General features: G+C 59.5%; 1 protein-coding gene across 3 annotated transcripts in view; it reads right to left on the bottom strand.

Annotated features, from left to right (window-relative positions):
• MAD1L1 (mitotic arrest deficient 1 like 1) overlaps nucleotides 1–26385 on the bottom strand; it is a 145896-nt gene that overhangs the window by 21375 nt on the left and 98136 nt on the right. For 2 of the 3 annotated variants that reach the window (XM_081091726.1, XM_081091727.1), the window contains exons 13-15: nucleotides 18890–18946; nucleotides 14987–15075; nucleotides 5734–5824 (exon numbers count right to left, since the gene is read on the bottom strand). In XM_081091726.1, the coding sequence (XP_080947852.1) occupies nucleotides 5734–5824; nucleotides 14987–15075; nucleotides 18890–18946 (237 nt within the window). The remainder of the gene's footprint in view (nucleotides 1–5733; nucleotides 5825–14986; nucleotides 15076–18889; nucleotides 18947–26385) is intronic. The other variant, XM_081091728.1, reaches the window with a different exon arrangement.

Below are 26385 nucleotides of genomic sequence, written 5' to 3'. Positions count from 1 at the left end.
CAAGTGGGGGGCTGGGCCAGTGGCGGGGTCTGAGGCCACGAGGAGGTCGCTGGCACTGGCGCTGGGCCCAGGAGACGAGCCGGGCTTAATATGCAGGACACGTCACTCTCCTCATCAAAAATCAAAAGAAATCAGCGCCCGTGGAAAAGTCTCCACACAGACGCACATCAGCGCGCTGGCTGGTTTAGTCCCGGCGTCAATAAACATGAGCCGCCTGCGCCATGGGAGGGGGTTCAAGCCTTTTCCTTCATTAGCGTCCTGTCTCACATCCCACACTCAGGAGGCAGGCCCGGGGGGTAGACAGGCCGGGGGGCAGGCAGGCCGGGGAGCAGGCAGGCCAGGGAGCAGGCAGGCCAGGGTGCAGGCAGGCCCAGGGTGCAGGCAGGCTGGGGGGCAGGCAGGCTGGGGAGCAGGCAGTCCAGGGTGCAGGCAGGCCCGGGGGGCAGGCAGGCCCGGGGGGCAGGCAGGCCGGGGTGCAGGCAGGCAGGCCGGGGAACAAGCCCGGGGAGCAGGCAGACCGGGGGAGCAGGGCCCTAAGAAGTCAGGCCTGGGCACCAGGAGGTAGGTTACCAACCCTGCATGTGGAGCCCAGAATGTACATGTGAATACAGGGGCATGGGACTGCAGACGGGCACGTGTGTGACCTGTCCCAGTGGCACGCAGGGTCCCAGCACGTGGGCAGGCACAACGCGACACGCCGGGCAGGCAGAGCAAACGTCCAGGGTGTCTGTCTCCTGACGCCCATTTCCACGTTTCATGAAATCGAGCAAAACTAAAAGCTGAGGGGCTCACTATGCTGATGCTGAGGACCAGGTGAGAGCCAAGAGCGCTGGGCAGCCCGCAGAGTCCCGTGGGGGCGGACGAGACGTGTCGGACACGGAGCACTGCGGGCACCAATCAGAACCACCCAGGACAGGGCCACGTGGAGACACGGATGAAGGGAAGACAAAGACCCAGAGACACACAGGCCTCGTGCGGAGGACACAGTCTTTCCTCAGAGCTTTGGGTGACAAGGAAGAGTCTTCAAAAACAGACTGAGATCATTCTCACTCTACGCATCAGAGCCACAGGCGGGTTCCGAGTCAGTCACGGACTGGGATGTAAAAAAGGAAGGAAAAACTGCCTTGGTAAAAAAACACCTTAAGCAAAGTCAAAAGATAAGCAATAAACTGGGAAAACATACTCACAACTTAGAATAAAAGGAGCCCAACTCCTTAATATACAAAGAGCTCTAAGAAGTCAACAAGAAGACCAATAGTCGGCTTGAAAATGGAGCACGACTATTCACACATACAAGCATACCAAAAAGTCCTTCCTCTCATGTACACTAAGGGTAATATGCTAATTAGACCAGATCAACCCGACGTCGTCCGGATGTCCTTCTGGACAAAGCAATGGTAGCAGGGGCCGAGGCAGAGGCAGTTAGGGGCGATCAGGCCAGCAGGGAAGAGCAGTTAGGGGCTTCAGGAAGGCAGGCAGAGGGACTGGGGCGATCAGGCAGGAAGGCGAGCGGTCCGGATTATGCGAGGGATGTCTGACTGCCGGTTTAGGCCCAATCCCGCACGGCAGTCGGACATCCCCCGAGGGGTCCTGAATTGGAAAGGGTACAGGCAGGGCTGAGGAACCCCCCTCCCCATGCACAAATTTCGTGCACCGGGCCTCTAGTGTATAATAAAGTAACAGAGGTTAGAACTACGTTGAACCTTATCACCTACTGGACCAGAAAAACCTAAAAGCCTGAGGGCACTGTTGGCAAGGGCAGGGGCACAGTGCCCTCACAGGCTGCTGGCACACACTGTCCTGCCGGGCGGGAGGGGCACAGTGATGCTGTGAGAAGCCGCACCTGTCAGGCACCTGCAGGTGCCCTTCAGCCCGCTGCCCCTCTTCCGGAAGTTACGCCACACAGACTGGCACACGGGAAACGCCACATCGCGGACACTCAGCAGCCGTGTTTGTGGTTACAGAAAAGGCGGTGACAGCTGCACTCCCACTAACGACAGCCGGCTGAACAGGTGAGGGCACGCCCCACAGGAACCCCACGGACTGATGGAAAGGCCGCCCTTGTGCAGCAAGTGACAAGGACGAGGTGCAGAACTGTCTGGAGCCAGGTTTTCCTCCGAGTTACAGGCGGTGAGCAGTCAGGATGTGCCAGGAAAGAAAACAACCACCGGTTCCCTCCAAGCAAATCCATGGGAACTACCAGAGCCAACAGGGGATCTGAGAAGCAGAGGTGAGGGTGCTTGGGCTCAGGGCTCCTGGCAGGTGGGAACGGGTGGGGGCAGTTGGGAGTGGGTGGGAACAGGTGGGGGCAGGTGGGGGCGGGTGGGAACAGGTGGGGGTGAATGGGGGCAGGTGGGGGTGGGTGGGAACAGGTGGGGGTGAGTGGGGGCAGGTGGAGGTGAGTGGGGGCAGGTGGGGGTGAGTGGGGGCAGGTGGGGGTGGGTGGGAACAGGTGGGGGTGAGTGGGGGCAGATGGGGGAAGGTGGGGGTGGGTGGGAACAGGTGGGGGCAGGTGGGGGCGGGTGGGAACAGGTGATGGTGGGAGAGCTGGTGTTGGGGGCAGGTGGGAGCGGATGGGGGCAGGTGGTGTTCAAGGGCTGACAAATTTGCCCCTGGGGTGGCGGCTGTGTGACAGAGCAGTGGGGGCTGGGGCCTCAGAGCATGGATGGGGAGAGGGCACTGAGGGGAGAGGAGGAGCGAAGCTCCCCATCCACCCTATTCATATTCAGAGGGAAGAGGCGGAGGTGGAGTCTGATTAGACGGCGCTTCCTGCTGGTGACGCAGTGGCAGGAGTGGGCCCGGCACTGAGCTTTCTGCTCACAGGGAAGCCAGCAATTTTCTACCCACTCCATTCCCCCCAAAGTTGCATTTATGTGAAAGGTCACGGGGCTGCAGTCTGAGCCCCTTCCTGAGCGCCCAGCAGGCCGGCTGGGTGGGTGGGCCTCCGAGGGAGGGCGGCCACGCAGGCTCCCACGCCCACCACCCACCTCCTGTCCAGCAGCATGGCTGGCAGCTCTGGGGCTCAACCCCGGGATGAATTCTGCTTAATTACACGCGTGCTCACAGGGCAGGCTACAGATGTTTGCAATTTGCTTTAAAATGCATCAAAAAAGTTCAAGAGGATGCGTGGATGGGTGGAGGAAGAGAAGTGGATGGGGGGAGGGGGACAGGGAGAGGTGGGGAGGGGGGGTAGGAGAGAGGGGGATGGGGGAGAGGTGAGGAGAGAGGGGGAGGGACGGGGGAGACGGGGCTGGGAGCGATGAGGAGTCACAGAGCGGCCACAGGGAACGTCTGTGATGGGTCAGATGGTGGGAAAACGGGTTCCTGGGAAACTTTCAACGTTGCTGGCGTGGGAATGTTCAGGAGCCGCTGGGGAGACCCACCCGCTACACATGGCCCCGGGCCGGCCCCAGCACTGAGCGCCCTCTGCCCCGACACCTCAGGAGCGCCCGGGGCTTGTGGCCCGTAAGAAACACCAATGTGGGGAGCACCTGTCACCCTCCCGGTAGGAGGCAGCCTGGCTGGGAGCTGTCGCCTGTGCTCCCAGCACCGGGCATGCGTCCCTCCGGGGCTGGTCACAGCCATTCCCTTGGTTCTGGGAATCCGAGGCCGATCACCCTCCAAGCCTCTGGCCAAGACACTGACCAGAGGACAGGCCCGGGAAAGGCGGGGTGTGTGCAGGTGCGGGGCACAGGCACAGGCTCCCCACTGTTCCCTGGCATTCACACAGTCTGTTCCCCGAACCCTGCTGTAGGCATAGCGAGGGCCCCGCTGCCGCCGGCCCACGGCCCCTGGCACTTGCTCACGTGCCTTTATTTCAGGGATGTTCAAACCCTATTCTGCCTCTAAAAAGGGGTGTCTGAGCCCTGGCCGGTGTGGCTCAGTGGGTAGAGTGTCGGCCTGCACACTGAGAGTCCCGGGTTTGATTCCCAGTCAGGGCACATGACAAGGTTGCGGGCTCGTTCCCCAGCGTGGGGCGTGCAGGAGGCAGCCAATCAGTGATTCTCTCTCATCACTGATGTTTCTCTCTCTCCCTCTCCCTATCTGACGTCAATAAAAATAGATTTAAAGAAAGAAAGAAATAAAAGGGGTGTCTTGGTCAGTGGAGTGTTGGCTAACTGTGGGCCTCAGCCTCCCCACCTCTAAATGGGGTCCCCGAGTTCCCCGTCTTTCTGAAGGCTCCTGGGAGGCTCTACTCGAGCCACGTCAGAATGCACACAGGTCACCCAGGGAGCCAGCGCCTCAGGAGGCTGCACCACAGGCGCGCGGAGGCCCCAGGCCCGGAGCAGGCCTGCGTGAGCGCCCCGCTCCCTCCCGCCCAGCGGGGAACTGAACCCCAGAAGCTCCGACTAGCGAGCCCCCCGCCAGGCACAGGCTCCCAATGACGGCGGCCGCAGCTGAGCTTCATCAATCTTCCCTGAAGCGGCCCAACCCCAAGACTCCGCCAGAGGGAGGGGGAGGGGCACTCAGGACACTCGGCAGCAGGCGGACACACGCCAGGCGAGCTGAACGCGGCGGGCCCCTCCCCGCCTCTCCATCTGGCTCCACGGCCACAGCCATGGCCGAGCTGCAGCTCTGCAGCCGGGGCAGAGGGCGAGGGGCTCCCGCCTGCAGAGCGCGGCCAGGCCACCCGGAGGGCGCTGTGCGCTCCTGCTGCCCCCAGGCCTGGGCGGAGAGGAGGTCTCGTCCCCTCGATGGAAAAGGCGGAAGCGGCAACAGACGACGTGAGCGTGCACTGTGTGCCGGGCGTGGTGGCAGGTGTGGCCTGTCTCCCCCGCGGCCCCGTGTGGCGTCACTTCCCCGACTTCGTAAAGGACACACTGGGGGCTCAGAGGGCAAAGCCCTGGCACCACCAGCCGAGTCCAGCTCACACCTGCGGCCTCAGAGGCCGGACCCGCCATGAAGCCCCTCTCCACCCGCCGGCACTCCGCACGCCACCCCCGCCACCTGGACCCGTCCCTGAGCCCGACGTGAAGTTTCCTTGTCCTCCTGCCACCGAAAGACCGCGTCCACCTGGGTGCTGGCCTCTGCCCCTCTGCCCTGCGCAGCCCCGTGCCGGTGGGCGCCGCGTCCGGAGCAGGAAAAAGAACCACTTTCGCGGGACTCACTGCTGATGGGGGAGGCCCGGAGCCATCGGCGACCTCAGGCTGCAGGATGAAGAAGCCAGAACGCGTCCCCGGGCGCCTCTGACAGCGCCGCTGCCCCCGGGCTCCACCTGCCAGCAGCCGGCTCTCCACGAGGCCGCGGCCCAATGACCGGTCTGAGCTGACAGGCTGGGCGCTGCGCACAGCCCGGCCACGCTCACTGCGCCTGGCTCCCTCACAGCTGTCACCTCCGCGTCTCCAGGAATTGGCAATAAGAACGGGATGGATTTGTCTCGAGTAGGCGTCAAGATAAAAACCGAGGGCCTGTCCAGGTCTGGGTGGGGGTAGCCTGCAGGCCTCCGGCCACAGGACAATGGACACAGGAGGACAGACAAAAGCAGCGCAAGTGCACGGTGTGAACAGCAGGTCAACCTCCGCACTGCCGGGGGCGGGGCTCGGACCAGCCACGCCACAACCCCTCCCCGCGGACAAGGCTGCGGCCTGGCTGGGTCAGCCCTCGTGGGCAGGTGTCCTCTCGGGGCCTGGGACACCTGCTCCCGGTGAGCGGGTGGTGCGTGCGCGGAGCAGGTCTGAGCCGGGGAGGGGGTGTGGGGCAGGGACACGGAGGGCCCAGCTCCGACGGGCTCACCTGCAGGGTGAGGTGCTCCAGCTGCGCCTCCAGCCTCCGCTTGTCCTCCTCCAGGCGGCTGCGCTCCCCTTCCAGCTCCTCCACCTTCACCCTGCGGGGAGAGGCCGTGACACCACCGCCCTCGGGGGAGCGGTCACGAGAGAGGCCCCAGTTCTGTTCCCAAGTCCACGGAGGGCGTTAAAAGCCTGTAAGAGGCCGGGCAGAGGCTGGCGGGTGCCTCCTCGGCCTCTGTTCCGAAGGAGAAGCCCCGACGGGAGGGAGTCCCGGGGACCACACTGGACAGACGGGGACAGTGGAGCCCAGGGGAGAGGACCTGCGGAGGACACTGTCCCAGAAGCGACGAGGAGGCGTGACGAGGAGCGCGAGAGCACCACGTGGGGCAGCAGAGACAGGCGCTGGGGGCGTGGGCCGCGCCCTCCCTCTGGGCCCGGAGACCAGCAGAGGCGCCCCCGTGTGGGGTGGGGTCCCCTCCAGGAGGCTCCCTCCCTCGGGCACGCTGTGCCTCTGAGGCCCTTTGGAAAACAGGGCAGTCGGATTCTGAAGGCTCGTGAGTGAATGTCCTCGAGGGCTGGATTCAAACCAACGTCTGTCAGCTGCAGACGCTGAAAAAAACGGCACAGTCCGCCCTGCTGTGCGAGCAAACCCGGAGAACCACCCCGTCTGCACGTCTCACACGGGGCATGCCTGCCTGTCCTCCTCCTCGGGCACCTGGTGCCTGGTCGCAGGAGAGGAGAAGAGAACGGCTAAAAGAGAGCGCGTGCGCATGTATGAGTGTGCATGTGTGCGCACATGCTTGCATGCGAGTGTGCATGCTCACATGTGCCCGATACCTGTATGGATGTGCACGTGTGCACACATATGTGAAGTGAGTGCATATGTGCACACATGTATGATCACGTGTGCATGTTTGTGTGTGCCTGTAGACATGAGTGTGTGCGCACATGTGGGTGAGTGTGCTGTGAGAGGTTGCATGTATGTGAACGCATGTGCATGTGAATGTGTGTGCACATGAGTGTGCTGTTAGAGGCTGCATGTGAGAGTATGTGCACGTGAATGTGCGCACACGTGAGTGTGGAAACCCGCTGGAAGAGGGGGTGCTCTCTTGCCTAAAGCATCTGTAAGGAACACGCTGCAAGCGGGACCCTGAGAGAAGAGTGACTGGGGGACAGGTGCCGTGGGAGCGGCCTGGGGCTGGAGCGGGGCAGTGCAGGCCCATCTCCCAAGGGTCCCGGATCCCCCGTCACCACCCCCCCCCCCCCCCGCCTGCTGGCTGCCCGCACTCAGAGCTCGGCCGAGCCACGCTGTCACCGCTGGTGCCTCTGTCCTCTCGTCCGCCCTGTGTGTCCCGCACCGAGCATGGCAGGCTCACTGCAGACACCGGTGGCCACGGCCTTGAACGACCGTCGAAGTCCTCGGCAGGGACGGGGCGTGGGCGGTGACCCCAGCTCGGGCCCTCACAGGAGGGTCCTGCGCGGACCGAACGCCTGCCCCTCGCCCTGGGCTGCAGCCCTGACCCAGGCGTGGTCCGGTGGCGTTTGGAAGGTAACCGCTCGGCGAGGTCCTGAGGGTGGGGCCCGGGCGCGCTGGGAACAGGAGGCAAGGGCTCTGGGAGGCGGGGCTCAGAGGGAAGAGTGTTTCTGGAAACGGGAGGGGGTGGCTGGGACCGCATCGTGGCGGACGTGGCGGTCTGTGCTCGGGCGCGGCGGACGCCTATGTGCCGAGGAGGCTGAGCAGCGTGCAGACGAGCGCTGGCCCCGCTGCTGACAGTAAAATGCGAGACGCCGGAGACGGACCGAGGAGGGACCTGGGGGTCTGGTGTGACAAGAAGGCACTCACACGGCGTCGCCTCTGCCCCCCAGACCTTCGGTGTCGCAGGAGACAACAGGCCGGCAGACGGGCCAGCGCTACGGTGTCGGGAGACAGACAGGGGCACAGGGCACCGGACGGAGAGACGAGGCCAGGGCCCCCTGGTGCCCTGGGCCGGCCGTGCCGGGTGAACAAGCGAGCCTGCAGGTGACTCAGACGCCCAATGCCAGGGGTGCCCGTCCCGTGAGGCGTGAACCCGAGAGAGGGAAGACGGAGTGCAGGGAGCTCCGCACCATGTCTGCAGCTTTTCTGGAGTCACCACCGTTCTGCTCTGAGCAGGGGCTGCGTCAGGACCAGACACAGGCGGCTGCAGAGCCGTCAGACCTGACCCAAGAGGGTGTGACCCATGTGCAAGGGGAGCACACAGCCCCAGCCCCACGGCATCTGCTCCTCAAAGCCGAGCTCCCCGGACACGAGGGAGAGGGACGCTCCGAGTCCCTGGGAGGCCGCACGACGCTGACAGGAACCAGACAAGGCAGCGCGGTAACGGAACCGCGGCCCGACATCTTCGCGAACACGGGCAGAGTCAACAGCAAGACATCAGCCGCTGAGTCCCTGATACACACGAAGAACAATACATCACACCAGGAGGGTTTACCTCGGGATGTCAGCTATTCAGCTCCGACAAATACACCACCGTCGCTGACAGTACGGCAAGTCCAAAGGGAAAACACAGGACCTATCACTCAAGTCAAGGAAAAGCAGGACCTGAGAAAATCCAACCTGCATTCATGATCAAGGAGAGGAGAAGGGAACCTGTACATCATGACCCAGCCGCCCAGCACACCTCCCGCAAGCATCACGCTCAGGGGGACACCCACGTGGCCCCCACCAGGCGCCTGGCCGAGCCCGCCCCGCCCCTGCATCCCACGTTGAGGTCATCCCCAGCGCAGGGCGCCCCCTTGGAGAACAAAACATAAGCCTGACCAAGTTTAGACAACAGAGTATCTACTTGGAAAACTGCAAGGAATCAACCAAAAATAAAGACTAAAAGCCCTCCGAAAACTGGGTAATGTTGCAGGATACAAGGTGAACAACTGAAAAAAACAATTCCTGCCCAGCCGGTGTGGCTCAGTGGTTGAGCGTCGACCTATGAACCAGGAAGTCACAGTTCAATTCCTGGTCAGGGCACGTGCCCGGTTGCAGGCTCGATCCCCAGTGTGGGGCGTGCAGGAGGCGGCCGGTCCATGATTCTCTCTCATCACTGATGTTTCTCTCTTCCTTTCCCTCCCTCCCTCTGAAGTCAATAAAAATATATTTTAAAAAACGAATAGAAAAACGAAAAACCAAATCCCTTCTATGTAATGATGAGGTGCAACAGTGAACCACAATGAGGCAGCCTTACAGTGGGTGCAGGACACCCTGCGGGGTGACTGCCAAGCGACAGGGCCCGCCCCTGGGCTGCTCCCAGATCTTCGCGATGGTAAACTGTGCTGCTGTGAACATAGGGGTGCACACATCCTCTCCGATCGGTGTTTCTGGGTTCTTAGGATATATGCCTAGAAGTGGGATCACTGGGTTAAGTGGCAGTTCCATATTTAATTTTTGGAGGAAACTCCATACTGTTCTCCACAGTCTGCATTCCCACCAGCAGTGCAGGAGGGTTCCTTTCTCCACATCCTCGCCAGCACCTGTCATTTGTTGACTTGTTGATGACAGCCATTCTGACAGGTGTGAGATGGTACCGCATTGTCACTTTTATTTGCATCTCTCAGATGATCAGTGACTTTGAGCATTTTTTCATGTCTCTTGGCTTTAATATGTTCTCTTTGGAAAAGTATCTATTTAGGTCCTTTGCCCATTTTAAATTAAATTGTCTTCCTTTTGTTAAGTTGTATGAGTTCCTTATATATTTTGGATATTAACCCTTTATCAGATGTATCATTGCCAAATATGTTCTCCCATATCATGAGCTCCCTTTTCATTTTGTTGCTGGTTTCTTTTGCTGTGCAGAAGCTTTTTATTTGATGAAGTCCCATTTGTTTATTTTCTCCTTAGTTCCCGTTGCCCTGGGAGATGTATCTGTAAACAAACTGCTACGAGAGATGTCTGAGATTTTGCTGCCTATGGTTTCTTCTAGGATTTTTATGGTTTCATGACTTACATTTAAGTCTTTTATGCATTTTGAGTTTATTCTTGTGGATGGTGTAAGCTGGTGGTCTAGTTTCAATTTTTTGCATGTCTCTGTCCAATTTTCCCAACACCATTTATTGAAGAGACTGTCTTGACTCCATTGTATGCTCTTGCCTCCTTTGTCAAATATTAATTGAGCATAATGGCTTGGGTCAATTTCTGGGTTCTCTGTTCTGCTCCATTGATCTATATGCCTGTTCTTGTGCCAGTACCAGGCTGTTTTGAGCACGGTGGCTTTGCAGTATAGCTTGAAATCTGGTGCTGTGATTCCTCCAATCCCTTCTATGTAACAATAAGGCGCAATAGTAAACCACAATGAAGCAGCCTTACAGTGGATACAAGATGACACAGAGGGATGAATCTGCCCTAACAGCAGGGACTGTGCCTGAGTGAAACGCCGAGGAGAAATCAGGCCTGAGCAAGGGAGGGTCACGGGTGTGGAGTGGGACCCCCAGGGATGCAGCTCCTCCCGACTGGGGCCAGGTCACCACAGCCGGCACCCCGCGCTGAGCCAACATTCACAGGGAAGCCAGGAGGAGGAGCACGGCCAAGCAGCCTGAGGAGCAGGAATGGAACTGGAGGAATCACACAGATGGTCCTGGAACTGATCACAGGCTGCAGAGATGGAGACAGTGGTGAGGAGATGAGCCCTGGTCAAGACAGCCAATCAGAGCGCGGAACAGGAACACGGCAACTCACTGTGACAAGGGCACGGGGTCAGGGAGGACACAGCCTTTACCCACCGGGTGCGGAGGCACCCAACACCTTCAGGCGAAAAATAAAACAACATAAACCTCGACCTAAACCTCACATCTCACACAAAGCGTACCTGAACGTGGATTTAAGATTTATTACTTTTTCAGTAATTCTTTATTGTTGAAAAGATGACATATGTCCCCCTTTTTCCCCCTCCAGCCTGCCCCTGCCGCCCCTCTCCCCCAGGCCTTCACCACCCTATTGTCTGTGTCCATGGGTGATGCATATACACATACAAAGTCTTTGGTTGATCACTTCCCATCCCACCCCCACCCCCGCCCCCGCCTTCCCTCTGAGATTCCATACTCCGTTCCCTGCTTCCATGTTTCTGCAGCCACTCTGTTCATCAGTTTATTTTGTTAATTGGATTCCACATGTGAGTGAGATCATGTGACACTTGTCTTTCTCTGACTTATTTCACTTAGTGTGATGCTCTCCAGGTAACCTCCATGCCATCTCAAGGGTAAGAGATTCTTCTTTCTCAAAATTGCTGCAGCTATTCGGGCTCTTTTTTGATTCCGTATAAATTTTTGGAGTATTTGTTCTAGGTCTGTGAAATATGCTATTGATATTTTAATAGGGATTACATCGAATCTGTCGATTGCCTTGGGTAGTATGGACATTTTAATGATGTTGATTCTACCAATCCATGAACACGGATATTCTTCCACTTCTATCTCTTTTTTCTTCTATCTTCTATCTCTTTTTCCAACGACCTGTAGTTTTCTGAGTACAAGTCTTTTGCCTCCTTGGTTAAGTTCATTCCTAACTTAATTTTTTTGTTGCAATGGTAAATGGGATTGTTTGTTTAGTTTCTCTTTCTGAGAATTCATTATTGGTGTATAAAAAGGCCACTGATTTTTGGGTGTTGATTTTGTATCCTGTTACATTGCCAAATTCATTTATTAAATCTAGTAGTTTTTTTGGTGGAGTCTTTAGGGTTTTCTATGTACAATATCATGTGAATAATGAGAGTTTTACTTCCTCCTTTCCAATTTGAATGCCTTTTATTTCTTCTTCTTGTTGGATTAGAGACTTAAATGTAAAATGTGAAACTATAAAACGTTCAGAAAACACAGAAGTGAAAATCTTTGATACTTAGGGTCAGGCCAGGAGTTTTCAGAGTTGGCATCTAAAAAAAGGTGTTCCATTGAAGTGATTAATTGGACTTTACCAAAATTAGGAACCTCTGTTGTATTAAAGACACTGATAAGAGGAAAAGACAAGCTAGGGACTGAGGGCCAATATACGCTGACCAGACTGGCAAATGGAAATGCCAAGAACATAAAGAACTTGCCAAAGTCAAAAAGAAGGAGCTGGTGACAGATCTGAACAGCCGCAGAGGACCGAGCTGCCAGCAGAGTCCAGCATCGGCAGCCATGGGAAATAGGTGATGCCAAGACAAGGCTGGGCACACCCAGTGCTGACACGGAGGACACAGAGGAACCCAAACCTCTCGTTCTCACCCCACCCATCTCCCTAAGCTCCACACAGGCTTATGCATGGCCTCGGAGTGGCGCCCGGCCCTCCCAGAGCGTGGGCGCTGAAGCCACGCAGCTGGCTCCACGTCACAGCCGTTCCAGGCACAGCGCCCACAGCAAGCAGAGTCCTCAGCAGGCGGGCGGTCCCCGCAGGCCCAGGCTTCCTCTGTGCACTGAGCACGTCCGCGACCTCACAGGTGCTAAGCCGGGTGAGCCCAGGTGAGGAGCCGCCGCCCACTGTCCCGTCGGCCCCACGTGGCTCTCCGTGGGAGAGGCCGACCCTCCCCTGGGCCAGCTCCTCAGCCCTGCGCTCGGCTCTGCCGGTGACAAACGGTCGTGGTTTCCTTGATCTGACAGCACGACGTCCCTCCGTCCCCGAAGGACACTTCCTCGCCCGCCGCTGACAGCTCCCCCCCTCGGAACCTGGTGTGCGCGCGGCATACCGGCCTCCTGGTTGCGGATAAGCCGTGGTCGCTGTCACTCATGCTGCTCCCTCGCTCCTGTCAGATGCTCCCACATCTCTGACTCAGGGACTAACTGGCAGGGGCCATGGGTGGTTTTCTAGGTGGGCTCACCCACACTCGGCTCCTGGGGTGTGCCCACTGCCCATCGGGGTGTGTGCCTGCCCACCTCCCCTCTCCCACCGGGACTCCACCTGGAAGCCGCCTGGCTGTCCCCAGGACCTGCGGCTCCATCCTCGCTGCTCCCTCCGGGTCGGCCTCCCCTCCGACAGTGACTGCTCCTGGCCTGCCTGAGTCACGCCTCTGCCCTGGGGCCTGCTGCTGAGCCAGCCAGCAAGTCCTGCCCGGTTACTGTACCGGCCAGGTCTGCACTTTGATCCTTGAAAAACACTCTTTTCTATTCTTTTGTTGAGGGTTACACTCTTGCATTTGTTGACAAGGATACATACTTTACTGAAGCCGTTTTACACCTGCTCGAGCGTCCTGGTCGGTAAGGGTGCCAGTGACGGCTGTCCTGGCGCTCGGCGTGACTCCTGGCGCTGGACACGAGGAGAGGCTGTGTCCCGCTCGCTCTGGGCCCCACACTGTGAGGTCTGCGTCCCCGTGCCTCCCGGCCGGTGGCCCCGCTCAGGCGGGGCTGTACCTGGGCCTGCTGTCGGATGCTGCCCTGTGGCTCCTGGCAGAGGACGAGGGTCGGCAGGGCCCTGCTCGGGTTGTCAGCGCGTCGACCCGCTTGTCAAAGCGCAGCCACAGCTCGAGACTTGGAGGGCAGTTCCCGGCAGCAGGAGCGGGAGCCGGTCAGCTCCAGCCGAGTCCCCGCTTGTCCCGAAAGGAGCGGTTTCGTCTGTACGTAGTTTTACATGTGCCTGGGGCAGACCCATGCACTTAGTAAGTTATACAGCCAACGCGCTTTCTACACAGATCCATGTGCATGCGTGTGTATGTGTATGCGTGCGCACATGTGTGCGTGTGTGCACGACAATGGTACCACCTGTGTGTCCTTCCAGAACCTCTCCCCACACGAGGCGGCAGCAGCAGGAGGGAGGGGTGGCATGAAGGCCCGAGGCCCCCACACAGCATAGGAGGGGGGATGGAGCAGGAAGGCTGGGCTGTGGGGGCACCCTCCTCAGGGTGTGTCAGTGGCCCTCCCCCAGCCCGCCCCTCCAAACCAGAAAGGCTGCCTCTTATGCCCCGTGTGGCTTCGCGGGAAGACACCGCACACTGCCCAGACTGGCGCGAGGGCGCTGGGCCCACAGCAAGCGTCACACTGGCGACAGGGGGCATGGAGGCACGAGGACACGGCTGGGCTTTTCCGTGATGGGCGGGGCAGCCGCCCGAGAGTCTGGCCCAGAGCGGGGACACTGTGCAGAAGGTGCTGGAAGCTGGGGCACCTGGCGGTTTTGGCTGAGACAGACATGGAGACATGAACAGGGCGGAGGGGTGAGCCCTGGCCAGGGAGGAGGGGCCCCGCACGCCCTCCCTGGCCCGGGGTCCTGTCCCTGTGCTGGGGCTCCTCCCAGAGCCTGTCCTCAGCCTGCTGCCAGGGCTCAGGGGAACCCCAAACAGGGCGGCGAGCATGCAGTCAGACCCACTCCAGCCCCCCAAGGGCAGCTCCTCCTGGTGGAGCGTGTCCAGACGGCGGCCTGATTTCTGTTAAGGAGCCAGTCGCTTCCCACAGCTGATTCCCCTCCTAGCGCGTCAAGATGTTGATGATAAAGCCTTTATCTTAGATTTTACAAAATAAGCAAAAATGACGAAGTCCAAAGCGTCCCAGCCCACACATGCTGGACGCAGGCCTAGCCGCGCTCAGGCCCATGCAGATGCGACTGTCTGAGAGTGGGCAGCGGTGGCGGCATGGGCCCAGGCTCCCAGGCGGCTCTTGGGAGGAGGCACCACCCCTGCCAACTGGGGCTGGGGATTGAACCTGAAGCTGCCGTGCCTGTGACTGGTAAGCAGACCTATGACCCTTTGGGCTGAGGGCTGGCGCTCTAACCATTGAGCACTGGCCAGGGCTGTACTTACTCTTCACCCTGCACCCAGAGAGTCTGGGGGACAGTGTCCACTTGCCCGTCGGCCACTGGGGACCCAAGGAGCCGGGAGCAGGCGGTCAGCACGGCCTCCGGAGGACCTTCCTAAGGACGAGCTGCGGGTCCAGGTGGGGAAGGGGCTGGGAAAGGACTGCGGTGCCTCCTCCCGACAGCGCGGGCGCCGGGGGGGGGGCAGGGAAGCGGACAGTGTCCATGGCCACATACAGGGGAGCCGCCTCGCAGGAGGAAGCGTCCGGGCGGCTGCTGCTCTGCGAGCAACTGTCCCTGGAACCGGGAGCGCACACCTGCCGCCCTGGAGGCCGCACGAGGCCACGGGCTCTGCTGGTCACAGACAGGCCCCGGGGCACTGCGGCAGGAGCCCAGCTCTCTGAGCCCCGGGGCCACCGAGCCGCCGGCCAGCGCCAGCCTGCAGAAGGACGGGAAAGGCCGGCCGTGGGCCGTCTGCGCAGAGGAGCTGAGCGTAGGGCAGGGGCTGGAGAAGACAGTGTCCCCGGCAGGTGGGATGTACCTGAGCTCACTCGCCTCCTCCCGGGACAGCAGGACGCTCTGCTCGGCGGGGCCCGCCTGGGCCTGCAGCACCTTCAGCTCCATCTCCAGCTGCAGGAGACAGCACAGGGTCAGCCGGGAGCGGGGCCTCCAGACAGGCTCTGCACGCGTTCACCTCCCAGCCACCCACGGAAGCAGCTCCGTACACAGGTCGCATGTACCAGGAGGAAGCCAGGCGGGTGTGCAGAGGCTGCCGGGAGCTGAGCATGAGGACGGTTCGGCGGGCGACTGGGTGAGCAGCTGGGTCATGGGAATGGGGCAGGGGGTGCCCTCAGCCAGGCCCGCTGGAGCAGAGCCCCCGGCCGTGTGCGCTGGCTCACGTGCTGTCAGCCAGCGCAGGGTGACAGGAAGAAAAATGCACTAACCCTGCAGCCTGCAACCACCCGTTCACACTTCACGAGAAAGATCCGCATGGAACTGCTTTAAAAACAACACAGGACTAACTGATTGCATCTTCTGAGAGAGCCCGCTAAACGCCCGTAGCTGGGAGCCCTGTCCCAGGACCATCCTCCTCCCAGTGAAAGGATGGTGCTCGCCGGGCACAAGGCGGCCGGGACGGGAGCGGATGGGCCCTGGGCCTGCTGCTGGCAGAGCCCTCTTCCTTCCGAGTCACGTCTCCAGGAGAGAGGGCCCGGCCCGCACAGGTCCCATCCCCAAAGCGAATGCACAGACTGACATCCTTCTCGGCGCCTCTCCTAAGTGAAGAGCACAATTCCCCGCAGTGCCTGCTCCAGGCGAACCGAGTGCCAGGGGAGCGGCTGCTGCTTAGACCACTGCCCGGGAGCTGCCGGCAGCTGCAGGACACGGGAAGGAGGGCCTCCGGGCCCCCAGGAGCGCCAGATGAGCGAGCCCTCAGCACCCGAAGGCCCTGGGCCAGCAGCTCATCCTCAGCCGCCGAGGCCCCTGCTCCTGCTCTGCAGGGAGACACTGGTCACGGCGCTGAGGGGCACAGCGCCCGTCACAGCCCAGCCCTCGGCAGCTGGGAGAGTCCTCCTGCCTGTGAAGGGGGCGCGGGTCCCTGGCTGGAACTCCTCCCATCAACGTGGAGGTGAGCCCGCCAACCTGCACGTGGTGCTGTCCCAGAGGCGACATTTGGGACAGCGGGTGAGGCCGCTGGGACCTTCACTTTCCGAGTCTGAGTGCCCCCTTCCTGGCGCCCTGCGGGGCCCAGGGCGGGTGTGGAGCCGCAGCCAGGGAAAGGCAGCGCAGGCCCCTGACACAGCGACGCACCAGCCTGGGCCTGACAACGAACGTGTGAGGGACGTGACCGAGGCCAGCGAAGGACTCACTGGGTCTCGGAGGGAGGGACTCACCCACCGCCCCGCCCCGCCCCCGGGCTGACCCCGCAGGGCTCCCCTGGCGGCCAGGAGCAGGCCCACGGGACCACTGAGGAAAACGGGGCTCAAGGAAGAGGACGGCTTCCTTGCAGGCGCCGTGAGGGGTCAGGGCGTCTTAAATCAGAAAACGAGTGGCTACTCTCCTCCCTGAGGCACACGCAGCCTCAGAGGACGTTTGTACTTGACTTCTCCAGCCGCAGCCAGGGCTCGCTGGGGGGCTGGGGGGGACACACAGGCCGGGGCAGCGCTCCCTGCGACGGCCGCTCCTTAGAGAGGAGGAGGGTGAGCTGCGCTGACGAATGGCAGCCACACTGCGCGCCTGTCACAGTGGTGAGCTGAGGTGTCGAGGTTTCTCCTCCCCTCCTCTCCTGAACGTGCGCTCACTCGGCCAGAAACCAGCAGGCGAGGGAGGGGCTGCGGCTGGGAGAGGCCCCAGGAGGGGCTGTGCCCAGCGACTGGGCAGAGGCCTGCAGCCTGCAGCGGTGGCCACCCTGAGCCCTGCTGTCCTGGGACTAGACCCGCTGCAGCAGGGAGGCTGCCACTGGAATGTGGGGCCAGCCCCAGAGCCAGGCCGGTGGCTCTCGGCTCCTCCCACACAGGTCACAGTGGAGAAGAAACTGCCCCTAAGCCAGGGGGAGGCATGGCCCTGGGATGCCGCTCCCTGCAGAGCCGACAGCTCTGTCACCCCAGACCCCACCCTGTCCGCCTGGCCTTTAGCTCCACGAAGCCCGGATGGATGAGGGCAGTGCAGGGAGCAGAGGCCCCGGCCCCCGAGCGCGAGCGCCGCCTGCACACGCGGGGGACTGCACTTCTCTTCCCTTTACCCGGGAAGGAGAGACGTGAACAGCGTGAACCAGGCTGCAGATGAGGCCACCAGAGGCTGAGCTTACCCCTGAGGGACAGCTGCGCCCAGAACTAAGGCAGCGCGAGGGAGCCAACACGGGGCACCCGCCGTGCCCTCCTGCCCTCTCTGCAGGCTCCACAGGGATAGGCCCATCTCACCCGAAGCTGCGCGGAGCACCCGGCAGGCGGGGGTGCCAGGCCCACAGTGGCACTCACCTAGGCCGCCCTCAGAGTCCCTGGGAGACAGGGTCCTGCCAGCGCCCACATGCGTTCTCATTTGTCTGGAGGGACCAGGCATCATGTTTAGTCCCGGGGGCTTGACCAGGGACAGAGACTGTGTGGCCAAAGTGAGACCCACACAGGCCGCACGCAGCTGTCCTGCAGCCCCTCGTGCCGGGGCCGATGGCATGGCCCCTGCAGCCCGGGCCAGAGCACTGCTTTCCGGCCCCCGACTCCGCCACCCGCCCAGGCCCATGTCGGTGCCGGAGCTGCCTGATGGGGCTCAGCCTCAGGCTCTGCCTCCTCGGCCGTGAGGCTCCAAGGACATGAGGACACGAGGACACGGATGCTCCGCTGGCCTTGACTCCGGCTGCAGCCTGGCGCCCCATGTCCAAAGCATCTCAGACCCAATGTTTCCCTCCAAACTTGCCCTCCCCAAGCTTCCCTGACCCCTGACCCTGATGTCACCCCTGACCCCGGGCCCTCTACCTTCAGTGTGAGCACTCCCCAGCACTGCCCGGCCACCCCTCATCTTCCCCTGCCAGGCCCTGCACACAGCCACCCTTGGGCTCCAGGCCTGTGCCAGCCCGCAGTCCCGTCCCCTCCTCCAGGGCCCCCTCACGGTGGCCGATTCCAGGCCCTCCCAGCAGCCCTACCCTGCAGTGGGGGCGACAGCGGTGGCAACAGCAAGGACACGACGGATATGCAAATTCAAGGACATGTCACTTCAACAGAGGGCACCCTGCTCAAGGTCAGGGAGCTGACGGAAGGAGGCGAAGATGCAGGAGCAGAGCTCTGGCCCGTGACGCGGTCCCAGGCCACCCGGTGCCAGCAGCAGCCTCGCCCTCACCCAGCCAGCTGGCCTGGGGCAGAGCAGCCCACACACGCAGACATCCCGTGGCCGCCCTGTCGCGAGACCAGGCCGAGGGCTGGGCAGCAGCAAGGGGCTCGCAGCCTGCACAGGACAGACACTCTCCCGCAGCAAAGCCCCCACCCGCCTCCCCGGGGTGGGGAGACACCTGCCTCGCCTGCACACCCGTGCCCCCACTGGGCTCTCGGGGAGGCGGGGCCAATGTCCTCTGGGCAGAGACCCGCCAACAGAGGCAGCCTGTCCGGCAGTGAACCTGCAGGCTGCAGGGAGGTCCTGGCTCAGCCTGGACAGCGTGGGCGGCGCCCGGGGCTAAAGGCACAGGCCCTGGGGCAGGGCATGACCTTGGCAGGAGGCAGTCCCTGCCCCCAGTCCTCACACTGAGGCAGCTAGTCTGTCTCTGGGAGCCAGGACTCGGCTTCTAAACCTCGTGCCCTCTGCTCCCACCACATTTCTGATGACAAGAAGGGATGTGGCGGCCAGGCCCCACGCGGGCCTGCAGGACACGTCATGAGGGGATGAGAACGCCCTGGGCCGGGTCAAGGCACGGCCCTGCCTCCCTCTGGCAGAGACCCCGCAGGGCGTGGCCTGGACTCACCATGTCCGCTCTCTGCTTCTGGCTGCCCAGCTCCTCCAGCGCTTGTGACAGCTGAGCCTTCAAGATAAGACAGAAAGTGCGGTTAGTGGGCCTCCCATCTCTGCCACGCCACGCAGACGAGCCAGGGAAAAGCTGGCGCCTGGGGCAGGAGGGGAACCGAGGGCAGCTGGGAGTCTGTGCTGGAGCGGCTGCAAGGCAGCAGGCACTGTGGGGAGACAAGGTGGGTCGTGTCCTGGGGGCAGGAGAGCATTCGCCTCCTTGGTTCCGGAGGAGGAGGGGCCAACATCCAGGAAAGCCCTGATGCCCCGCCCACTGCCACCAGCAGGACTTGGGGACCAGGCGAAGGGCCCCCCACCCTGGTGCACAGGCATGGAAAGCTCCCTCCCTCGGCCCCCAGATCTCAGAGGCCATGCTGGGCACTCAGGGGCTGACTGGCCGGGCTCAGCGCACCCCTCAGCAGCAGGGGTTACACTGGGACCACAGCCGCAGCAGCAGCTGGGACCGGGGAGGCTGCAGCAGGTGTGCGTGCACGAGCCTGCGGGGTGTGCGGTGTGCCCTGACGTCTGAGGGCCTCACTGGACACCCGAGACCGAGGCCCGAGTCTGCATCCTCACATGTGACCTCAAAGGACCGGACGGGGCTCGGCAGGGGGTGGGGGGCAGGAGTTGTAGCTGTCACCGCCCACACCCCCCAGCATTGATTCGGATGGCCACCCACAGACGAGAATAGAAAAGATCAATGAACGGAGCTGGTTTTCAAAAAGATAAACAAAACTGACCAACCGTGATCTAGATGAGCAGAGGAAAAAGGAGGAAGACACAGGTAAACAAAATGAGAAACGAAAGAGGAGAAACACAGACACTATGAACAGTCACACCAACGACCAGAGACCTGGAGGAACCGGGCAAACTCCCAGAAGCACACGGCCTGCCCAGGCGGGGCCGCGGCGACATGGGAATCTGAACAGATGACCGCTAGCGAGGAGGCTGAATCAGAAAGAAAAACCCTCCCCACCAAGCAAGGCCAGGACCAGGCGGCTTCTCTGGTGAGTCCTACCAAACCTTCACAGGAACTGACAGCGATCCTTAAACTCATCCAGAACCAAACGAGGGGACACGTCCCTATCTACAGTGCGAGGCAGCACTCCCAGACAGCCAAGGCAGTCAAGGACGCCCCAAGAAAGGAAAACCACAGGCCCAAGCCCCTGGTAAACATTGATGTGAAATTCTCAACAAACATTAGCAAACGGACCCAGCAATAAGGACGCAGACACCACAGCCGGCGGGGTTATTCCAGGGATGGTTCATGCCCACGAATCAACCCATGACTTACCACATGAACGCACGCAGGATAAAGCAGCATGAGCGTGTCGACGCAGAAAGCACTTGACAAAATTCAACGTTCGTTCATGATAGAGAATTAACCAGGTGCCAGAGGAACAGACGCCCACGTGGTGAAGACCACACACGACCAGCCCACTGCTAACGCCACACGCCGAGGTGAGAACTGCAGGTTTCCTCTACATCAGGGACAAGACAAGGAGGCCACCCTCCCCCTGCTATTCACCACGGGCACGGACGTCCGGCCACGGTACTCGCGCTGAGAAGAAAGAAAGGCCTCCACACGGGAAAGGAAAGAGGAAAACTACCTGCTTCGTGGAAAACAAGACTCCACCAGAAAACTGTAACAACTAGGAAGTGAATTCAGTGAAGTTGCAGAATATTAACATAATATACAAAATAAGTTGCATTTCTGTACACTAACAACACACTATCTAAAAATAAATAAGCCAATCCCATTCACAATAGCATCAAAAACAGAAAAATACTCAGAAACACATTTAACCAAGGAGGCAGACCTGCCCAGTGAAAACAGTAAGACACTGATGATACTAGTGAAACTGAAGAACACGGAAAGATAGTCCATGTTCATGGAAGAAGTGTTAATGTTAAAATGTCCGTACTGAGCTACAGAGTCAATGTAATTGCTATCAAAGCTCCACTGGCGCCCAGGCTGGTTTGGTTCAGTGGTTAGAGCGTCACCCTCAGACGGAAGGGTTGGGAGGGGGGCACGAACCTCGGTTGGAAGCTCAAACTCCAATTGATGTGTCTCTCTCTGTCTCTCCCCCTCCCTTCCACTCTCTCTCTAAATATAAATATATATATATATATATATATATATATACACACACACACACACACACACACACACACTAGAGGTCTGGTGCATGAATTCGTGCATGGGTGGGGTCTGGCTGGCCCGCCTCCATAGGAGCTGATGGGATGGGCTGGTTGAGAAGAGGGGACATGGGAGGTTGGCTGGCCAGCCACACCCCTGATAAGGGTGGGGGAGCCGACTGGGGGGCCGATCAGGGACAGGGCCGGCCAGGGGGAAGGGGCCCCGGGCAGTTGGTGGGCCAGCCCCCACCCCCTGGTTGAACTTGGGTCAAAGTCGGGTTGAGGGGATAATTTGTGTATTATCCTTTTATTATATAGGAGATGTGTGTGTGTACATACATACATGTATATATGTATGTACACACACACACATACACTGAGTGGCCAGATTATTATGACCACCTGACGTTTGTAGGCGAATTAGCTATAATTTTGCGCTGAAGTTGCTAGAAGGCCAGACCATTATAAATAGGGAAGCAGGTTGTTTACCACGACAGAAGTGATTTTTTTCTGAAGATATGGGTAAACAACGCGATTTAACAGCCTTTGAACGTGGGATGATTGTTGGCGCTCGGAGCCACGGATTATCAGCAAAACAGCCGAAGGCCTGTTACAACACCTTTGCTGTCTGCAGTTCCCAAGATAAAACAACTCCAATTCGCACAGGAACACAAGGATTGGCCAGTCGAGCACTGGGAAAAAGTCATGTGATCCGATGAATCATGTTTCCAGTTGTATCATGGAGATGGCAGGGTGAGAATTGGGCGGAAACAGCATGAAAGCATGCACCCCACATGCATGAGTACAACACTTCAAGCTGGTGGGGGCAGTGTTATGGTTTGGGGCATGTTTCCCTGGCATGATTTGGGCCCTTTAATTCATGTGGGACAATGTCTGAATAGCACAACATACCTAAGTATCGTTGCTGATCAAGTTCATCCTATCATATTGATGGCGTATCCCAATGGAGATGGCTTCTTCCAACAAGACAATGCGCCATGCCACGGTGCTCGTATTGTGCAGGAGTGGTTTCAAGAACATGAGAGAGACTTTACCTTGCTTAGGTGGCCCCCACAATCACCAGATCTCCATCCAATGGAGCATTTGTGGGACGAAGTTAAAAGAGCCATCGGGCAGCTGGTTCCACAACCATCAAATCTCACAGAACTGGACAGTGTTATTCATCAGGCATGGTGTCAGATTCCTCGCATCACCTTTCAACATCTCATGGAGTCAATGCCAAGAAGAATCGTCGCAGTATTGAAGGCAAAAGGTGGCCCAACGAAGTACTGATGGGGTGGTCATAATAATCTGGCTACTCAGTGTGTGTGTGTGTGTGTGTGTGTGTGTGTGTGTGTGTATCTACACTAATAAAAGAGAAACATGCAAATTGGTGTCACTCTGCTATGCCCACTAGCCAATCAGAGTGATTATGCAAATTAACCCAAACAAAGATGGCGATTAATTTGCATATGCAGGCGTGGAGCGAAGACCGAAGGCTCCAGCTGGAGTGAAGACCGAAGACTGTCCACTGCGGCCGGACCAAAGGCGTGGGTGCCGGGTACAGGAGGAAAACCAGTGCCAGCAGCCAGGGGAAGGAAGGCCTATTGCGTGAATCTTCATGCAACGGGCTTCTAGTGTGTGTGTGTGTGTGTGTGTGTGTGTGTATTAAATGGCCTGGCCGGTGTAGTTCAGTGGTTGAGCACTGACCTATGAACCAGGAGGTCACAGTTCAATTCCCGGTCAGGGCATATGCCCAGGTTGCAGGTTTGATCCCCAGTTGAGGGCGTGCAGGAGGCAGCCAGCCAATCAATGATTCTCTCATCATTGATGTTTCTCTCTCTCTCTCTCTCTCTCTCTCTCTCTTTCTCACTCTCTCTCCCTCTCCCTATCCCTCTCCCTTCCCCTCTGAAATTAATAAAATTATATTTTAAAAATTAAGTTAAATTAAATTAATGGAAGAATGTCCTCGGGTGAGGGTTAACAAAAGAAATAAACAAACACAAACAAAACAAAACTCTTAAGGGCAATTTTGACAGAAATAGAAAAAAAAATTCTTAAATTCTTATAGAACCACAAAAGACCCCTAAGAGTCAAAGTAATCCTGAGAAAGAAGAACAAAGCTGGAGGCATCACACTTCCTAACTTCAAGTTCTTTGCAAAGCTATAATCATCAAAACAGTGTGATGCTGGCATAAAACAGACACATTGGTCAAGCGGTCAAGAGACAAGCAATGACCCCCCCACACAGTCCACCCTTGACAAGGAGCCAAAGACACGCCCGGGAAGGACGTCTCCCAGTCAGCGGTGCCGACTGTACAAACATCGACCCGAGTGAAGACAGAAACCATAGGCTCTTAGGAGAAACGCGGACAAAGTCCCTGACGTGCATCTTGTCACAGACTCTCGGACATGACACCAAACACACAGGCGACAAAAGCAAAAATAAACAAGTGGGACCACATGCAACTGCAACGCCCCTGCACAGCCGAGGAGCCACCGCAGAGCGAAAGGCCGGGGGGAGTCGCCGCACACCGTCTCCTCGATGGGTCACGCCCTGTGGTTATAAAAGGAGCTCCGACAGCTCAGCAGAACAGATGCCCGACGTTCCAAAGACCACACGCGGCCCCTGGGACCTGGGAGGCGCTCAGCACCGCCCGTCACGGGGAGACCCGAAGCACAGGAAGGCCACCGAGGAGAAGGCCGCCGGCCACAGGTGCTGGCGCCGCAGGGGCGCTGCAGGAGGAACGTAAACGGAGCAGCCACGACGGGAACTAAAATTAGAACGAGAGCCATATGGCCCATGATCCCTCTCTGGGAATATGTCCAAAGGAAATAAAACCTGCATCTCGAAGAAAGAGCCGCGCCCCTGCTCCCTGCAGCCTGACTCCCAGGAGCCAGGACATGGAAGCGCCCGCCCTGTCCGCAGGCCGGAAGCAGCGTGACGCCTGCAAGGGAGGACGGCTGAGCCTTGGAGAAGAAGCAGATGCTGCCACTGGCGACAACACGGCTGGACCGGGGGGACGTGATGCGCAGGAAACAGCCGACCCAGAAAGAAACCACTCAGGACATCACTGCTCTGTGAGCCTGGACAGCCCAGACGCCGAGCAGCACGGTGCGCAGAGGTGGGTGTGGAGCGAGAGGGGTTGGGCAGAGCGCACACTCCCGGGTGGGGGTGGGGGTGAGAAGCCACCCAGGCCCTCAGGTGCAGCATGACAATGACAGTTCATCGCAGGGATCGTATCTGGAAATCTGGCAAGAAAGTAGCTCTTCAAGGTCCCCGTAAAGAGACAGGAACCAGGCGGGAGGTGGCTGTGAATTGGCCGGCGCGGTTCCCGTCTCGCTGTGTGTGCACCTGTGCCCGTGTAGCACCCCGGGACAGCCTCCATGCCCATGGTCCCACGAGTCACTCATGCCCGTGGAGCTGGTGCCTGGTCTCTGCCAGCAGGAGCACCGTGCGCCCTTCTGGGAAGCCGGGAGAACTGAACAAGGAGCGCGTGAGGACCTGGTTGCCGGCGGCTCACCCCCGGAGGCCACTGCCAAGCCCTCCCTCAGCCTCGCTCTGCCCAGGTCCCGGAGCGGCTGTGTCGCTGGGTGCTGAGCATGGCCACCCGCCTGGGGCACAGAGAGCCTGCCCCCGTCACACAGTGTGCCAGAACATGCTGGGGCCCGGGCCACTCCCTTCCTGTTCTCCCCGTTAGTACGCGGCTCCATTTTAACTGACGGGACTTCCACTTTGCCCCATTGGTGCCCTCCCAGGAGAGCCACCCGAGAGGGAACACCTGCAGGAGTGGCCAGGAAAAGGGCTCTGGCCCTGGTGGACGCCCGGGTGGGAGAGCGGAGGTCTCTGGGAGGGAGACGCTGCTGTCAACGCTCGCGGGGTGGGGGGACGTGGGCGACGATGTGCCCACTTTTCTCTAAGCTCCTTCCGATCGCTGCCGCCTGAAACCGGGCTCCCCCGACCTCCCGGCAGCCGCGGCGCCGTCATCTGTTTTAATTAAATAAATTGGAAAAACAAGCCAGGCTGGGAAGTGACTCAGGCGGCGTGCGCTGCATAGTGATGGCGCCGTCAGCACAGGGGGCCTGGGACGCCTGCGACCGCCAGGCAGCACTTTATTAAACGGAATAAATAAACCCGGGCAAGCGGCACCGGCTTCAGCGGGCCACTGGGATCGCCTGGCTCCGCCACTTCGCTTTACTCCAATGTTTCTGCCGAATCAAACCTGGTCCCATTGGAACTGACTGATTAGGCCGACCCAGCAGTTCAGCACCTGGAGGCCCCTGCTCTTTGTAGAGCTGCGGTTCTCAGCCTCGGCAGCACATGAGAATCACCTGGGAATCCTTTTAAAATCCTGATTTCTGGGCCTCATCCTCTGGAAATTCTGTGTCTTTGTTACTCATGTTGTGGCCTCGCCCCATAAGAAAGAAACAGAATTTCCGGAGGATGAGGCCCAGAAATCAGGATTTTAAAAGGATTCCCAGGTGACTTTGATGTGCGGCCGAGGCTGAGAACCACGGCTGTAGAGGCTCTGCAAAGACCTCCCTCAGCCCGGCTCTGCCCTCCCGGGGCCACATGTGGCTCCCACGGTCCGAGGGGCGGGTCGTGCAGCAGCCACGAGGGAGGCCGGGCCTGGCCGTCCTGCGCCTCACCCAGCAGCAGGTCCCCTGAACACGGGGACAGCCTGCGCCAAGCCCAGCCCCCCGTTTTGTCAGTGGGTCTGACTGGCCCACAGCCGGCTGCCAGATGCAGCTGAGAGCCGCCCGGCCCGGCCCGAGCCCGTGGAGCCGCCCGGCCCACAGTACAGTGGGGCCTTGACTTACGAGGGTCCCGACGAAGGAGTTTTTTGAGATACCAGCTGTCTCTCGGCCTATTTTTTGCATTGAGTTGACAGAGGAATTTGAGTTAACGAGCTCCTTAACGAGCTCGGTCTCGGAACGAAGTAAACTCGTAAGTCAAGGCCCCACGGCATTCCCTGTCTGGCCCCTCATGGGGGAAGCTGCTGGCCCTGCGAGAGAACAGGAGCCTAGGCCTGAGGGACGGTGGGAGAGGTCATGGGGGAGAGAGGGGCAGAGAAACACGGTGAGAGAGAAGAGAGAAAGGGCCAAAGCTACAGACAGGCGGACATGAACAGAGAACAGAGAGGAAACGAGGAGGGAGGGGAAGACCACCAGGGAAGGAGGAAAGAGAAGGCGGAGGTGGGAGAGCGTGAGAAAAGCTGGTGTCCCCACCTCCACTAGCACAACTGGAGTTCCCACGGGGCCAGCGACAATCCCGCCCTCGGAGGCCCTGGGCCCTGCCTTTCGGACAACGACATGCCA

Source organism: Myotis nattereri, assembly GCF_964212035.1.
Source record: "Myotis nattereri genome assembly, chromosome: 5".
NCBI lineage: Eukaryota > Metazoa > Chordata > Mammalia > Chiroptera > Vespertilionidae > Myotis > Myotis nattereri.
This window is presented reverse-complemented; position numbering and strand designations above follow the sequence as displayed.